Here is a 17,696-nt window from a genome sequence, read left to right as displayed (position 1 = left end):
GAACTTTAAAAGATATGTATTTATTTGAACAACATAAAATAAGAAAAGTTACATTTTTTACAAACAAAATATATCTCGAAAATAATGTTTCATATTTATTTGATAAATATTTTTACTCTAAGAATATTTAATTTGCATGCAATTAATAAGAAAAAGTCAAAAAAAATTAAATGTTTTTTTAGATCATAGCAATGAAACATGACAATCACTAATAATAATTTGAAATAAGTTTTTTATATTTATTTTAGTTAAGTTATGAAAATGACAAGTCATCCACATCACCTCATTAAAGCCACACAAGCGAAAAAAGTCAAAGGGTTAACCGGTTTCAAAGGTAACAAGTTACTCATTGCTATTATGGGTAGATTTTTTAAAAGTACGATGCCTTAATAAAAAATAATTTAAAAATACATTGCTGTAATAAAGAAAAACAAAAATATAATGCTATAATAAGAAAATTTATGAAAGTAGGTTGTTATTTCATGCATTTAACCCTAAAATTTAAATCTAAATAAATTCCAAAAAGTTAAAACTTAAATAAATAGTATTTGAATTCATACTAAATAAATATTATTTAAATTCAAACTAAATAAATAAAAGATTATATATTAAATTTAATATATAAACGAACATAAACGAATGTAAATGAACGAACGTTCATGAACATAAATGAACGAACGAGACTCTTGTTCATGTTCGTTCGTTTAACTAAACGAACAAAGAAATTTGTTAATGTTTGTTCATTTATTAAATAAAAGAACTTCTCGCTAAACGGTTCACGAATGGTTCGCCAAACTTTCGGTTCGTTTGCAGCCCTAATTAAAATCATGCAATGATTCGTATGATACATGCGAATCTTGTTTATTAGACAAGATGACAAAGACGCCTTTTAAAGGCAACCTGAAAGGACAGTAGAACTAGACTAATGTATGTAGTCCTTTCAGTTTAGTCACAAAAAATGAATATCGCTATTTCATTACCTTTACTGATGATTTCAGTAAATATGAGTATTTTTAACAAATGAAAAATAAATCTGAAAGCTTTGAAATATTCAAAGAGTTTCATAATTAAGTAGAGACTCAGCTTGGCAAGAAGATAAAAGCACTTCGATCGGATCAAGGTCGTGAATATCTGATTCAAGAGTTTATCGATCATCTTAGAGATTTTGAGATTGTTTCCCAACTTACTCTTCCCTAAACACCTCGGCATAACGACATGTTTGAAAGAAGAAATCAAACCTTGTTGGTCATAGTTCACTCTATGATGAGTCGTACCACCCTGCCTAAAATTTTTTGGGGCTATGCATGGAAACAGGTGCACGCATACTAAATAATGCATCAATCAAAAAGACCAAAAGACTCCTTATGAATCATGGACTAGGAAAATCCCAAAATTATCTTACATGAGAGTAATGGGTTGTGACTCTTATTTTAAGTGAGAAGCTTCTAGGAAGCTTGATCCAAGGCCTAAAAAGTGCATCTTTGTGAGATATCCAAAAGAGACAACTGAATATTATTTCTACAAACCTAGCGAGTATAAATTTTTGCTGCGTGCCGCATTGAGTTCTTAGAAAATTTTATTCTGAAAAGAATCATAACATGGAATATAGTAGATTTTGAAGAAATTCAAGAACCACAAGATGATACGATGGTTGACAATGACGACAACATAATGTTGAACCTCGATAAGTTGTTGAGGGAACTGATGAGATACAACAATCTAAAGATCGAGGAGGACTCGTCAAGAGCCTAAGAGACATAGTTATCTCATTTAAATGATGACACAGTCATGATGAATTTGTGACTTACTAGAAGGTCGTATCCGGATTGGAATATGATAAATGGCATGATTCCATGAAGGTCAAAATACAATTTATGTTAGACAACCAGGTTTGAAATATGGTATATGCATTTATCAGCTGCAAAGTCATTGGTTGCAAATAGGTGATTAAAAAAAACTTACATGGATCCAATTGACAATCAGCGAGCGATTTTGAGTGAAACATGTAGTGTTGACAACTTCTGTCCAAAATTGAGTTGGGAGATGTGATTCGCTAAGCATTGAGCGGGTGGCTTCAATGATTGTTCTGTTTTTGCGTTTAGTGATTCCATCCTGTTGGGATGTCCTTATTGCTAATAAATTATGAGAAATTCCTTTGTTTCAAAGAAGTTGTCCATAGTACTGTTATTTGGACTCAGTGCCATGGTCACTTCTTATTGAGCAAATAGTTTGGTTGTTCAGCACTTCCATCTTTCAAATAAAAGAAATGATTTCTTCGGGAGTATCGCTTTTGGATTCGAGTGAGATTTGAGTTTTTATATACGTATCATAAATTTCCGACTATTTTGTTACTACAATTGTCTAAGAAAAACTTACACTCACACCTATCTCTTAATTAAAAAGTTTATCTCGTCTTTTAAGTATTTCTACCAACAAAAATTTGATTTTTACCCACAACCGAAACTTGCTCAAGAAGTTTGTGAAACTCTGTGATTCTCAATACTCCAATCCCTGTGAAGAAGATCTTGGTATTATACCACTTTATTACTTATAGCGATCATAGTGTTGGTGTGCACTTGCACAGCCACTGTGGAGACTTTGTGTCCACTGTGTGAATATTTACTATTCATGTTATCACTTGTCGATGTACTAGATGTCCTGAAGGCATTGGGTGCTTTTGTGGAACCTGATTGACTTTGTGTGAGCTTTTCTTGAATACATTCATATAGTACATAGAGCATATACGAATTTCTTCATCATCATTTTCTCTCAATAAAAATGATGAATATTGAATTTTGAAGCTACAATAATGGTGGTAGTGGTTTCAAACATTGTTTAGGTCGATTTACTTCAATAAAATTCTTAAGAACTATTGAGATTTGCTTCATGCCATTCTTTTTTATTTTCTTTGAGTGAAAAAGAAACACGTAGACTTATTTAAAATATGATGTGTTTTGTGTTGCTCTCCTACATTTTGATATTGGGTTCTGATTTAGGGCTTTATTTAAGTTAGTTTAATTTAATTCACAATGAGAACCGCATGGCTCACATTTGACACTATTCGAGCTCATGTTTTCATTTGGCTAGCAGGTTTTAAGTAATATTAATCATCTCCCACATCTTCGTTGTTCATGTTCTTTAGATCTTTGGTGAACCAGATGACCCTCACACCTACAACACTCTTTCCATGTTCTCCAAATCTCCACAACATAATTGTAGGTGTTCTTGTTCCAGATTTTTCACCATGGTTACCAACTATCTTTGATATTCCCCATTTTCTGGGTGTTTTAGTCATAAGATGGTTGTGGTCATCAGTGAGATAGGCAAGAAAGGGGGCATAGAGCGATAAAGGAGGGGTCATTCATCAAATGTTTACTCGGTCACTTAATGGGTTGAGGAAGGCAAGAACTGAGAATATTATCAATAGGAGACATGACTATAATCGAAGTTCTTACCCAGTAAGTGAGTGAGACGAAACTTGTAGGGATGGTGATTTGCCCCAACCCGATGGGGAACCTGGTTCACTCGATGCGAACAGGGACGGAGAGTCCCTGCTAAAACGGGTCCAGGGGCCGGGGATCCCCGGTAGAGGAAAACCGGGGTTGGGTCCGGGGCCGGGTATTGGATCCCCCGCCCCGCCCCGTACCCGATATGTTAAAATTAGGTTATTTGGGCTTTAGGCTTGGAAGTGATGGACCTATTGGACTACTCACTATCGGACAGTGGACTTCATTAGTTCATCTCATTTGCATCATCATTGCATCCAATATTCCAATAATCAAACCAACTACCAAGAGTCCAAGATAAGTAGAAGACCAGAAGAAGACCAAGTCACCAAGACAACGGCAGTGCGGCACGACGCAAGCAGGCAACAACCAAGCAATAGTGCAATACCGATTAGGATTTAGGCGATTTAGATTACCGCATCAGTGCATCACCCCAACACCGCTGTCCGTTGGAATATTAAATGCGATTGATCGAACGCTCAACAAGAACAACAGATTCAACAAGCACAACATCGAGCTGTGAGTTCCTAACTTTTTCCTGTGAGTTCCTAACCTACTCAGTTCCTAACTTTTTCCCGTCTAGATCATGTAATTTTTAATTTAGTCATCATCTTCAATCTTCATCTTTCCCTTGAATCTTAGTATTTATGTAAATTTCTAGGTCATGTAATTTTCTATATGGTGTGGACAGTTCACAATTGGTTGTTTTGTTTAGAGTAGGGATGGTGATCACTATTTTAATTTTTCTAGTTTAGAGTCTTTGTAACTGCTATTCCATGCAGCATTACATACACAATATATGTAACACAATACACTTGATACTTTGATATTGCTATTTCTTTTCTTTCTTTAATGGTATGCTTAGGGATGGTGAATCTTACTATTTTGATACTTTGAATCTTACTGTTTTGATACTTTCAATTAATAGGTAGAATCAGTTATAGTTTAAACTTGAAACCAAGAACACCAAAGTAATGGTGCACCACCAATAACACCAATTTCATAACAAAAAACACATTCTAAGAGTCTTTTTATCAAAGGGATGGTGCACCACCAAGAACAATCACATATCCAATTCAAATAACCATTAATTTATAAAAGGAAACAAAGTAATCACTATTTCTTTTCTTTCTTTAATGGTATGCTTAGGGATGGTGAATCTTACTGTTTTGATACTTTGAAATATGAATCTTACCATTTTGACACTTTGAATAAAAAATGGAAAGAATTATAGTTTAAACTTGAAACTACAGCTATTATTTGGCTTACCATTTTGAGTCCTAATAACATTATCTATAGATAAATCTCTTATTTGGCTTACTATTTTGAGTCCACGCCAGAGTTGGACATCCTTTGCTTATATAATTTATTTCTCTCTTTTAGCGTAGTTATATATATGATATATGATACACAATTATTTTAACTAGATTTCCTACTTTCCAAGTTACCTACTAGTATTTATGGCTAAATTTCAGTTTTTTCTCAAAAATGAAAAATTCACAAAACAAGGCAATGGAAGAAAACGATATAGATCATACGCCTTGTAATGACACCAACGAATCTGTAAGCATGCCTATAGGGTCAAATATTATCCCTGAGACTGAAGTCACTGAACCATCAAACAAAAGATTGAAATATGTTGTCTGGAACCATTTTGAAGCAATATATATTGATGGTCTTCGTCGATTTGCAAAATGTAAGTATTGCAATAAACATATGACTGGTAGACCCAATGATGGGAAGACACATTTGAAAGATCACTTCAATATGTCCTAGGAGAGTTACGAACGACATAAGGCAACATATTCTAGTTCAAGGGCAGACCGTTAAGGATGGGAAAACTTCTTCGTTGAGTAATTATGACTTTAGTCCTGAAAGCTCAAGGGATGATTTAGCTAAGGTGATCATTCTTCATGATTATCCACTTTCTATTGTTGAGCATCATGGCTTTTGAAAGTTTTCAAATGGTCTTCAACCTTTATTTAAGGTGCCTTGTAGAGCTACAATCAAGTCCGACATCATGAAGATATACGAAACAAAAAAAGGTAGTATATTGCGATGTTTGGAAGAAAACAAAAGTAGGATTGCTCTTACTTCAGATATATGGACAACCGGTAACCAAAACAAAGGTTATATGGCACTAACAGCACACTACATAGATGCCGATTGGAATTTACAAAATCGGATTATCAGGTTATTTCTCATTTTAGTATTCTGTAAATCTTTATAATTCAATGTTAATATTCTCATTTTAATATATTCTTTGAATCTGTGATGCAGCTTTTTACATGTGCCATCTCCACACACTGCTGATACATTGTCCCAAGTTATGATTGAGTGCTTTATGGATTGGAACATTGACAACAAGTTCTCAACATTGACACTTGACAATTGTTCAACAAATGATGCTTTAGTTGACAAGCTCTTAGGTACTCTCACTCCTTCCTCCTTAGTTTTAAAGGGTAAGCTATTTCACATGAGATGTCGTGCGTATATTATTAATCTCATTGTGCAAGATGGGTTTTTCTGTGATTGAGAAAGCAATAAAAAATGTTAGGGATAGTGTCTCATTTTGGGCATGTTCTCCTAAAAGAGCCTAAGACTTTAGACTTGTTGCACGACAAATAGGTGTAGATTGTGAAAAAGAATTAGTGCTTAATTGCAAGACTAGATGGAATTCTGTTTATATAATGTTGAATGTTGCCTTAGAATATAAAAATGTTTTTACTCGTTTGAGCAAGAAAGAGAAACATTATGTTTCTTTACCTAGTGAAGAGGAATGGAAAATGGCAACTGATGTGTGTGATAAGTTAGGTTTGTTTTATCGTGTGACTGAGACATTCTCCGGGACCAAGTATCCCACTTCCAACATGTTCTTCCCCTTGATCTGTGACATGAAAGTATCTATTAAGAGTTGGCAAGACGATCAAAATGACGTTATTAGGAACATGTCATCAAGTATGTTGCTTAAATTTGATAAATATTGGGGAGTCATACATGATGTGATGAGTGTGGGTATTGTTCTAGATCCTAGGTATAAGTTAAAGTTGATCAATTATTTCTTTCCAAAGATTTATGGTGTGGACTCAAAAGATAAGGTTATAAGGATACGTACTCTATGTAATTATTTATTTGAGGAGTACAAAAAGAAACATGATCACAATAAAAGGAAAGGACAAAGTGGCACTATTGTCTTAAATGAGGGGAAATCTTATTCAAACAAGGCCTCATGGCAATTGGATTTTGAGAATATGATCTCTAAGGATGAAATATTTGAAATGACAGAGTTGAATGATTATTTGTCAGAAAAACTGTTACCGCAGGGTGAAGGATTTGATATATTAATGTGGTGGAAGTGCAATGGTGCTAAGTTTCCTATCATGCAGAGGATTGCGAGGGATGTGTTGGCCATTCATATTTCTACAGTAGCTTAAGAATAAGCTTTTAGCATGAGCGGAAACAAGGTAATGAAACAACGAAGTCGACTAAAATCGCAAACAGTTGAAGCATTGATGTGCAGCCAAAGTTGGTTAAGAAAAGAAATTGAAGGTAATAATTATTTAAATTGTTTGTTATAATAATTGTATAAATTGTCATATACAATTTTTTGACTTGCATTATTTTTATTTCAGATAAAAAAACACGGAGACCCAAAAGGATTTGATCAAACGATTGCATACGATGAGGATGTTAATTGTTGAGGGACTAAATGACTAGAATTATGTGTTGCTTGGAAAAAACTTGTTTTGAATTTTACATCTCATTAGATTCTTGTTAATTTTACAATATTATTATTTTTATCAGGCAAGACTAGATACGATGTAAGGATGAGGATGTTGCTTGGAAAAAACCTATTGATTATGCATTTTACCGGATCTTACCGGGTTTGTTAACCGGGAGTTGACCGGAATTTTACCGGGGCGAGGAAGTTAATCCCCATACCACCAGGGACCGGGACCGGGACCGGGGCCGGGGCCGGAGATTGCAAAACCCACCCCGTTGCCATGCCTAGACACTTGTTACGTTAACACTTATCGAATAAGAGATGTCTCCATACAATCCATTTTAATATTCGAGATCTTATATTAGAAGATAAGTGAAAGTCTGAACTTGGTAAACACCCCTTAATCGAAAAGACGATTTTCAGTATAACCACAAGACCAAAATTCGAATAAAAAGAAGATGTATAACACCCAGGATTACCAAAAAGGCAAAAATAGGCAGCATACTGGCCATGGAGAGACAAAAAGAGCAACGTGTCATCATCACAAAAAAACCCATCCCTTTTTTCGTCATTTTCGACTAAAACACGCTTTTGCACCCTATCCTTACTTGTACCGTACAAGTAAATAATGCATATCAAACTCCATTACCAGTTTACCACCACAATCATTCTCTCCCTGCAACTTCACTCGCCCACGCACATTTTCTTCATTTTTCACACACATAATCTCCATCTTTCTGCAATTTCACCTACTTTCTATTGATAATGGGGAGCAGAATCCCCTCACACCAGCTCAGTAATGGACTCTACGTTTCGGGTCGACCGGAGCAGCTCAAGGACCGCCAACCCACAATTGGGTCACGAGCAATACCCTACACCGGCGGCGATGTCAACAAGTCCGGCGAGCTCGGGAAAATGTTCGACATACCAGTTGCAGAACACCCCCCTCCGGTACTCAAGCCTCATCGAGCTTCATCTTCATCTCAACAAAGCAGTGGATCCCTTAGATCCGGCCCTGTTTCTAAGAGAGCTTCCGGGTCTGGTCCGATAGTGGCTCTCCAGCCAACCGGTTTAATCACATCCGGACAGCTTGAATTGAGCGGCGGACGGAGGTCGGGTCAGCTGGAACCGACGGCGGCTGCAATTTCGTCAGGGAAGACTGTATACGGCTCTTCTGTGACGACGTTAGGGTATGACGACGTGAGGTTAGGGTTTAGGAAGTTAATGTGGGTGTTGTTGGTGATGGCCGTGATGGGTTTGATGGTAGGGGCGTTTTTAACGGTGGCGGTGAAGAAGCCGGTGATTCTTGTGGCGGCGGCGGCGGTTTTAGTTCCGGCAATGATATTGATACTGTGGAACTGTGTTTGGAAGAAGAGAGGATTGTTAGCCTTTTTCCGAAAATACCCCAACGCTGAGCTAAGAGGCGCCATTGATGGTCAATTCGTCAAGGTCACAGGGGTAATTCTCTCTTCATACATATACACATACCATACATAGAAGTACAACCGTTTATCGCACAAATATCTTTACATTGATATTAAGTAAAAATCCAAGTACTTGTCCTTGTAGATCAATGTATCTCAAGTGCTGAGATTTTGCTTCAATTGCAATATGATTGATTCTCTGGAATATTCACTGAAGCACTGAGATTGGGATGTTGGGTTAGTTTCGCAGAGTTAGGTTCTCACGAGAATGATACCTATTTAAGAAAATAAGAATGGCCAAATTACTTACAAATTCACATGTGATCTTACATTAATGCCGAAAAAAGTGTGCGGGCAACCCTATGGCCGCATGGCAAGGTCGCTTGAATCTAATGTGATTTTGTACTTAATCTTAGTGTAAAATCACTTGTGATTCAATCATTCTTGTATTTTCTTAAATAAGTATCATTCTCATATGAACCCGACTCTAGTTTGGTAATCTTAATGGTTATATATTTTCTCATTAGGGGTGTAAGCAAACAGATATCTTATTTGCAACCACTTTTATCGGATACGTCTTATCTTTGGGGTGCAGATTGTGACTTGTGGTAGCATTCCTCTTGAATCATCTTTTCAAAAAGTAGCGAGGTGTGTCTATGTTTCCACAGACTTGTACGAATACAACGGATTTGGGGGGAAATCGTCCAATGCTAAGCACCGTTGCTTCTCCTGGGGGTGCACCAATTCCGAGGTTCGTTCAATGACATACATTTTGTTCATAATGTTCTTTTTCCTTCTCAAACTGTAAAATTAACATCAACTTTAATCGTCACAAGGTGGCAATCTCTTGTTTGCTATTTAGTCATTTCTTGACCAAACCAAACGAACCCAGTTGTATATTTTCACATAGATCTCGCAGAAGATAGAGGCATAGTCATTTCTTGAGCAAGATATCTCTATAATCAGCCAAATGTAGTTGAGGTCATATGATGAATGGAATACAACAGAAAAAGATATCTACACCTCAAAGTTAAAATGTCATCATATAATGAGAAAATAAAGGGATTTTTATGGAACACAATTAGTAGCACTTGTAAGTTGTATGTAAACCAAACGAACAGAGTAAATCCCACATGGAGTAGGGTCTGGGGAGGGTAAGATGTATACCAACGTTTCCTCTGAGTGGAGAGGTGGTCATAAAGACCCCCATCTACCCTTAAGTTTATGTAATAAAGACGATGTGCAGATAGGTAATTTCACTTAAAAAACTTGCCAAAAAGATGTTGCAATTTTTATCGGACTTTCTCGAGGCCGGAGGGAATACTTGTTTTTGAAAAAAGCTACCCCCCAACCCTCCAAAAAAAATATCCGATGAACATTGAACAATTCTACGGGATGTCTCATAGAATTGCAATCTTTATTTACCTATTTTTGGTCACTTGTACCACGCTTGGTCCAAAACTTTGTCATTGTTCAAGGGTATTTTAGACGTTTGACTGATAGTCACAACGTTTTTGGCTTATACATTGTATATTTTTCGTATATATTAACTGCAACCCTTTTGATCTCTTTTCTTTACCAGAAATATGTGGCTGATTTTTACATATCGGACTTCCAATCGGGGTTAAGGGCTCTGGTGAAAGCTGGATATGGAGCTAAAGTAGCTCCGTTTGTTAAAGAAACAACGGTTGTAGATATAAGCAAAGAAAACCGAGAGCTATCTCCAACTTTTCTTCGCTGGCTTGCAGACCGCAGCCTTTCAAGTGATGATCGTGTTATGCGCCTCAAAGAAGGGTAAGAAGCTAATTCTTTCAAAATTTCAGATTTTTCATTCATGACTCACAATTTCAAACTGAAATTACATAGTTGCCCCTCACCATCGGCCATAGATGATGTCGTTTTTGGTCGGCAAGATTCAACTTCTGGAATTATTGAAGGGCATCCTAGGATTACGAAATTTAATAGATTTCAATTTTCTATAGGAAGTCTTTGTTTTGATATCATAAGTGTTCCTTTTTGCTGCCTGATTGGATACCTCAAAGATTCCATTATCTCAACGTTATTGAAGGGTATTTTGGACATTTGATCAACGACCATACACATCTTCTAAACAACTAGTTTGTATGAAGTAGCATTTTTGTTTGAAAACAGTAAATTTTATGCTTTAATGGCTTAAACTTTATAATCCATAGAGATAAAATGACACATAAAATAGGGATATTGCATAAAACTGCAATGTACTTTGTCTGAACCAAATTACGTTGTATTTTCATCCATTTTGTCTGAGATGTCACATCTGAGGTATCAAAATGGAAGTTTTGAAAGTACGTTACATTAATTAGGAATCAGACCAATTATATTTTTCAATGTGATTAGCCCCATAAAAAAATACATTAAGATATTATCTTTTAGGTGTCTTGTTCTCTATAAAATGATCCTATATGAGGTGTGTATGACACAGGTACATCAAAGAGGGTAGTACTGTTAGCGTGATGGGTGTTGTCAGGCGGCACGAGAATGTGCTCATGATCGTTCCACCAACTGAGCCCATGTCAACTGGCTGCCGGTGGGGTTGTGGTCTTCTCCCAACCTATGTCGAAGGCCTCGTTTTAACTTGCGACGAAAATCAAAACGCTGATGTCATACCCGTGTAGATTATATGCCGATCGATCATCAAATTGCTGCAACGCCCTCACATCCGGCGACAATTCTGTCCACAGGTTTGCGGACTATTTATGTATAGAAGTTGCCGATGTACCGTAGTGCATTGCAGTCGTCCTTGAGTCGACAAATGGGCGTAAGGGTATTTTGGGTATTTCCTTGTTTCGATAACTCGAATAGGTATGTAAATGATGCCTAAAGGTTTGAGTTGCACACTTGTGCTAGATGTAGATTGCAATATGGGTATTTCTGCATTAAAAATTGTATGATATATACATGTATCTCGATGCATTGATAGCTATAAGAAGAGGCGGATTCAGGGATTTTGGTAATAGGGCCTAAAGTTGTAGTTTTTAAATTTGAGGGTCAAATTTGTAATATAAAAAGATCAAATTTCTACCCGTACCCGACCCTAATGGTTAAGAGCTACTATTTTCTATGCATCATGTATAAGTTTGAAGTTAAACACCTCCCATAAAACTTCCACGTTTCAAAAACAATATTAAAATCAAATTATTTTTAATTTTTAAGTTGCATTTTATATTTTTATAGTAAGTTATTTAATTTACTTTATATCTTTTTCTTTTTTATTTTACACCATTATCATACATTATCGTATATTGATTAAAATATATAAACAAAAATACGTTTCACTTTTTATAAATTATATTATTATAATCGTTTCATTAATGCCTTCAAAATGATCTTAATATTAAATATTTTTCGATTTAATTATATTATTAAATAACATTAAAAACGTAGTAAATTATTTTTAAAACTTCCATTTTATACCTTACGGTTATGTATTTAATTTGTTTTATATTTCTTATTTTTTTATTTTTATTTTACATTCTTAATTTATGAATTTAAAGCTGAAGAACCCACAACTTTAAATCTCCATATTTCAAGATAATATTAAAGATCAAATGTTTTTTTATTTTTAAATTACAATTTATATTATTATAATTAGTTATATAATTTGTTGCATAGCACTTTTTTTTTTTTACATTTTTATTATATAAACATAAATAATTGTGTATAAACTAAAATTATTAAAAAAATACATTTTTTACAAATTATAAATTATAATTGTCTCATCAACATCTTCAAAATGATCAATATAGAATATTTTAAATTTTATCATATTACTAAATATCATTAATATGTAATGAGTTATTTTTAAACTTGTATTTAATTTGTTTTATAATTTACACCCTTATCTATCTATTTTATATTAAAAAAAATGTTAAACGGTTATTATTGAATTTTTAAGAGGTATAAATCTTGATTCATTATGTACATTTTTTTAATATTTACAATTCCCACGTTCAACATGATAATTAAAAATAAAATTATTTTTTATATTTAAGTTACACGATACTTTTATAATTAGTTATATAATTTACTTTATATCCCTTCTTTCTCATTTTTCATTTTACGCCTTCTCATATTAACATATGTAACTATATATTAACAAAACATATATTTAAAAAAGGTTTTTTTTATATATATAAATTATACCATTATAATTGTGTCTTCAATACCTTTAAAGTAAACTCAATATCGAATATTATTGAATTTAATAATATTATTAAATATGATAAATACGTACTAATGTTTTTTAATATCTTAATTTTTTATTTTTCATTTTACATCCTTATCTATCTATACTATATTATTTATTAGTATTGTTGAATTTTAATCGTCATCTATGCATTATTTACAAGTTTCTAAAACCACACTCCATCATCCCCTTCTTTTCCGACTTCCCCTACAATTCTCTCCCCACTACCCTGAATTACTGTCCACGTTCCGCTGTCCATGAAACAATCGACTAAAATGAAAATTATACAACTCTCAGTTTTGGGATGAAATATGCCACCTAGATACAAATTTTGAAACCAAAAGAAGGAAAAAAGGACATCCATCCCCCTCCAACCTTTCTCTTCTGCCATGGAGATCACCCCATCCACCATTGTCACTAAACCATAATCATGCTTCGAAACAGCGGTCTTGAAAGTCCATCCCCACGCCCGGATCCACCAGACACATCCTCACGACACGCCTCTCTTCCAATCCACCTTCTCACGCAACCTCCGCCATTTCAGTATTTTAATTTTCGTCTTCCGTCTTGCCGTTTTTTCTTTCACTTTCACTACCACGATTTTCATGCTCACCACCAATACTTCCTCCTTATTCGGTTCCTCTCGCTGGTACGACTTCAGCACATTCCCATAAACTACTTCCTTTTGCTTTTAACAAATTAATTTAAAAAATTCATCAGAAAACATAACAAAAGTACACCTCAACAGCTTCGTTGTTGCTGCTCATGCAATTGTTGCTTTGTATTCATTCTTTGAAATAGGAGCTTCTGTTTGGGAAATTTCCAGAGGTTCCACCATTTTTCTAGAGTTTCCCAACTCTGATTCGATTTCGGCCATGGTCAGGTTCTCATTTTTCGCTTCAGTATCTTCTCGAGAATTTTCTTGTGTAGAATCAATGTTTGCATCTGTAAAATGCCAAATAGCTGAATCCAACGGCGTTTTCTACAGGTGTTTGCCAACTTGTTGCTGTCGGAGGGATCGACAGGGACATAGCTTTCCAGACAACTGAGAGGGATTCCCACGTGTACGACCAATAACTCGTTAAAAGACTTGCAAGTTCACACAACAGGAAATAGGCACGGGAATGGGTCCCGGCCCGTCGGAGTACCCGGTCCACCCACCCCGGTCGGGGATGAAAATTCTCCGCTAAACCGGGGATGGGGACAATGACAGGGATCCCCGTTTGTCTCAAACCAGGGATGGGGATGAGGACAGGTATCGTACTTCCTCCCCGCCCCATACCCGTTATATATATTAATTATATATATTTGTACATATATATATATATATATATATATGATTTATTTCAACTAAAGCGATAGTTCATAATTTCCTATTTCCTAACTAGGTTTATAATCTAAAGTTGTTATTTTTTGGATGTTAATATGTAATATTTTGAATGTCAAGTCAAAATACAATATATTACTCGATATGGTTTTATGTTACTCAATATCTTTTGGTACATGTGATTTTAAGTTTTTTTGGATTAAAATGAATTTTTTTGGTTTTAGGTTACTAATTCTTATATGATATTGTGGCTTTTTTGTATTAAATTAAATTCATTTTGGTTTTAGGTTTACTGAAAATGTTTGAGATTTAAACATGTATGGTCTCTCACATATTTAATCTAAAAATAACTTATATAAACGGGGAAAAAAATCCTCGTTTTCCCGTTGGGAATGAGGATGCGATTATATTCCCCACGGGGATGGGGACGGGGATAGAGATAAGTAATCGGGGACGGGGACTGGGATTGAGGTCCCCGCCCCATTCCCATGCCTAACAGAAAACAAGTTTGTTCTAATCAATGCAGATGAAGTTGGAAGAGTAAGTTCAAAATTCTTTCTTAAATTTCCTAAAATCTCAATTGGGTTACCTCTGCTTGTCCTAATTTTCTTCTCGGTTTTTCATTTTCTTTTATCTAGATTTATGTTTTTGTATAACTTAATTTCAGTCCTGGGTATCAAAATTTTGGTTTGAACATGGAAAGTTCAATCTTTTCTGTATTATTTTATATCATCCTTCATGTTATCGTTCTTGGATAAAGACTCATTTTCTAATTGTATTTTAGTCATGTATCAATTCAAACCACACGTTAAAAAAATACCGAAAAACACCTTTAATATTATTATAATCATAATAATAATAAAATAATAAATTTTTATTATTATATTTTTTTGTTATTAAAACACAGTTATTATAATATATAATTAATTTTTATAATCAATAGATAATTATTATTTGTAGTCTGTTAAATTACTAGTATCAAGTGTAGTTATCGAGATAATTTTGATGCACATATTTTTCTCTTTGATAATCTTGTAACTTTTTCCTTTAAAATCTTTTTACCGATTAACATCCATGTAAGAACATATCCTAATTCAATAGTTGTATTAATCTTTTGTTTCTGGTTACAACAAAATTTTACATTTGACTGTAACATATTCCAGAAACAGTGTTATTTATAACAGGCTCTTGTTGATTCTGATGATGTGGTGAGAAACCAATAAACTTTGCATACATCAAAACTGACACCAATGAAGTCCCAAACAGGAAAACTCTTGTAGGTTGAATTTTGATTATTTGCAGATTTTCTAGAACAAGCGGGAGAGAGGTTATTGGGCAGAAAGTATAGAGAAATGATTTCAATAGGTTTAACATCATGCATTGGCCAATATGGCATCATAAAGTCGCACTTTCTACATTTAATACTCGCTCATTAGTTATTTTTCATTTTAAAGACGGTGTATGTTAAACAGGCTAATCCGACATTTTGTAGATGCAATAAATTGCTTAAACTCGTAGAGTAATTTCAATATTCAACACATCATGTCTTTTTATATAGTTCTATTTCAATAAGTTCGTCTTATAGTTTTTTCTTGTTTAAAAAGTATAATACTATGATATTTTTAATGATTACAAATACCATTGATCTTTCAAAGATGAGATGAAGACTGAAGTTGTCAAAACAATGTCATCAAATTCTTTTGAGATTTAAAAATGAATTGTTTATTCAAAAAAAACCCACCCTGTTTGGTGGATGATTTTTATAGGTTTCAACCTTTATAATTATCACCAAAGAGCCTTTGGCTTAGCGGTATGTGAGTCATTGACCTTCTAGGAGGTTAAGGGTATTATATACTAAAAAAAAAACTCTTCATATTTATCATTTAGTTATCAAAATATCATTTTATTTGCAAACAACGCCATACTTTAAAGGGTAGAATATTTTATAAATAATTAATTAATTTTTTATTTACAAGAAARTTTTATATTTAGCTGCAWTGYARYGRGTACAAAACTAGTATATATATATATATATATATATATATAGGACGTTTCAAATGCAACCCATCACATTTGTACAACTAATGCAACTCAATCAATTGAAATATTTATGGAAATGATAAGAATTCATTTATTATGATTTGAATATTTATGGAAGATGACTAGGGTTTATTAATTATGATCAATACTTTATATTAGAAAACAATTAAAATTTCTATGAAATCACATATTCATCAAATTAAATGAACGGTTGAGATTGAGTTGTATTGGTTGTACAAATGTAAATGGTTGCATAATAACTCACTTCTCTCTCTCTCTCTATATATATATAAATATATATTGTATGCATACATTTATTACTAAATATAAATATATTTAATTTTCAATATTAGTAATAAGTGTAGCTACGATTTATTATAATTTTGATTTTAAGAAACATTGTTTATATTGTTTTTTACTAAACGAGTTCCATCTGGTTCTCCGAGTGTGTCGGGGATTCTCTTTTTCGAATCCGTTGGGGATTATTCGAGGGTGGGGACGGAGATGGAGGCTTAAACGGGGTTTGAGTCAGGGATGGTGGATACATTACTTGCTTAATGCAGCCATGTGTTCATTCCTAATTCTTGAACATAGAGAGAGGCATAAACCCTTATATTCCTAGATTATAAACCCTTTTATATTCCTATATCGTTGTGGCCATGGACCACAAGCCATCAATTATAATTGGTAGCCCACATGGTTAAACTTCGGCCATTTTCAACTGATATACTAAAGTGTTATAATATAGTAAAAAACCATTTCCAACCAATGACAGATCCATAAACTTAGATGACTGGGGTCTTAAGGGTATAAAGAACAACTGAAATCGAATAACTAATCCAAACCAGAACGGTTTAGAACTACTCAGTTTTTCGGTTAAACGGTCCAATTACCCAAGTAAGATAAATTCCGGTTTCGATTATTTTTCTACTATATCGATTAACTGAATAGCAAATTACACTATTATTTAATTTATATAATTTTCTTCTAGGATGAATTGGTTTGAAAAATTACTGCTAACTTTGTTAACCAATCTCAGCCTTTAATTTGGATTAAAATGATCAATGGTATTTTTGTAGTTAGTTAAAAAGTAATAGTGTAAAATACTCATGATCACTTATAAAAAAGGGTAATTTAGGAAAAAAAAAATTAGACTTCTATTAAGAAACAATTGAAATCCCTAAAATTTCTCTGTGTTCTCCTAAGTGAAACCATTGTCATAAATGCATAACATAAGTGTTCTCTTAAGTGAAGCCATTGTCATAAGTGCATCAAATATTGTATTTAATTATGAAAAATTTGAAGCTGACATTTGTTTCACTTAGGGGTCGTTTACTAAACGCTTATCTGGTAAATGCTTACCGAGTAATTTTTCTTATCTGATAAACATGTCAAGGGTCAAAAATTTTACACGGTAAGTGCTTACCGAGTAATTTTCTTATCTGATAAA

At 33.9% G+C, this 17,696-nt stretch overlaps 1 protein-coding gene and 1 pseudogene across 2 annotated transcripts; both read left to right on the top strand.

Annotated features, from left to right (window-relative positions):
- Window positions 1-7,980: 7,980 nt before the first annotated feature.
- On the top strand, window positions 7,981-11,716 carry LOC112523246 (uncharacterized membrane protein At1g16860-like). Of its 2 annotated transcripts, XM_025132768.1 has the most exons (4): window positions 7,981-8,688; window positions 9,250-9,405; window positions 10,237-10,448; window positions 11,116-11,716. In XM_025132768.1, the coding sequence occupies exons 1-4, from the start codon at window positions 7,996-7,998 to the stop codon at window positions 11,306-11,308; spliced, it is 1,254 nt and encodes a 417-aa protein (XP_024988536.1). In that variant the 5' UTR covers window positions 7,981-7,995; the 3' UTR covers window positions 11,309-11,716. The 2 variants fall into 2 exon arrangements, with proteins under 2 accessions (XP_024988536.1, XP_024988537.1); XM_025132769.1 differs by lacking the exon at window positions 9,250-9,405.
- Window positions 11,717-13,309: 1,593 nt separating this feature from the next.
- On the top strand, window positions 13,310-14,089 carry LOC112523785 (annotated as a pseudogene).
- The last annotated feature ends 3,607 nt before the right edge of the window (window positions 14,090-17,696 follow it).

Source organism: Cynara cardunculus (genome assembly GCF_001531365.2).
Source record: "Cynara cardunculus var. scolymus isolate 2C chromosome LG 12, CcrdV1, whole genome shotgun sequence".
Lineage (NCBI taxonomy): Eukaryota > Viridiplantae > Streptophyta > Magnoliopsida > Asterales > Asteraceae > Cynara > Cynara cardunculus.
The sequence above is the reverse complement of the archived record's forward strand: the minus strand, read 5'-3'. Positions and strand labels throughout refer to the sequence as shown.

Excerpts from the sequence above, each read along its gene's own strand:
- LOC112523246 (XM_025132768.1), top strand. The coding sequence starts at position 7,996 with ATGGGGAGCAGAATCCCCTCACACCAGCTCAGTAATGGACTCTACGTT. Across the intron at positions 9,406-10,236 it reads GGGGGTGCACCAATTCCGAG|AAATATGTGGCTGATTTTTA; the intron begins GTTCGTTCAATG and ends TTTCTTTACCAG. Across the intron at positions 10,449-11,115 it reads GTTATGCGCCTCAAAGAAGG|GTACATCAAAGAGGGTAGTA; the intron begins GTAAGAAGCTAA and ends TGTATGACACAG.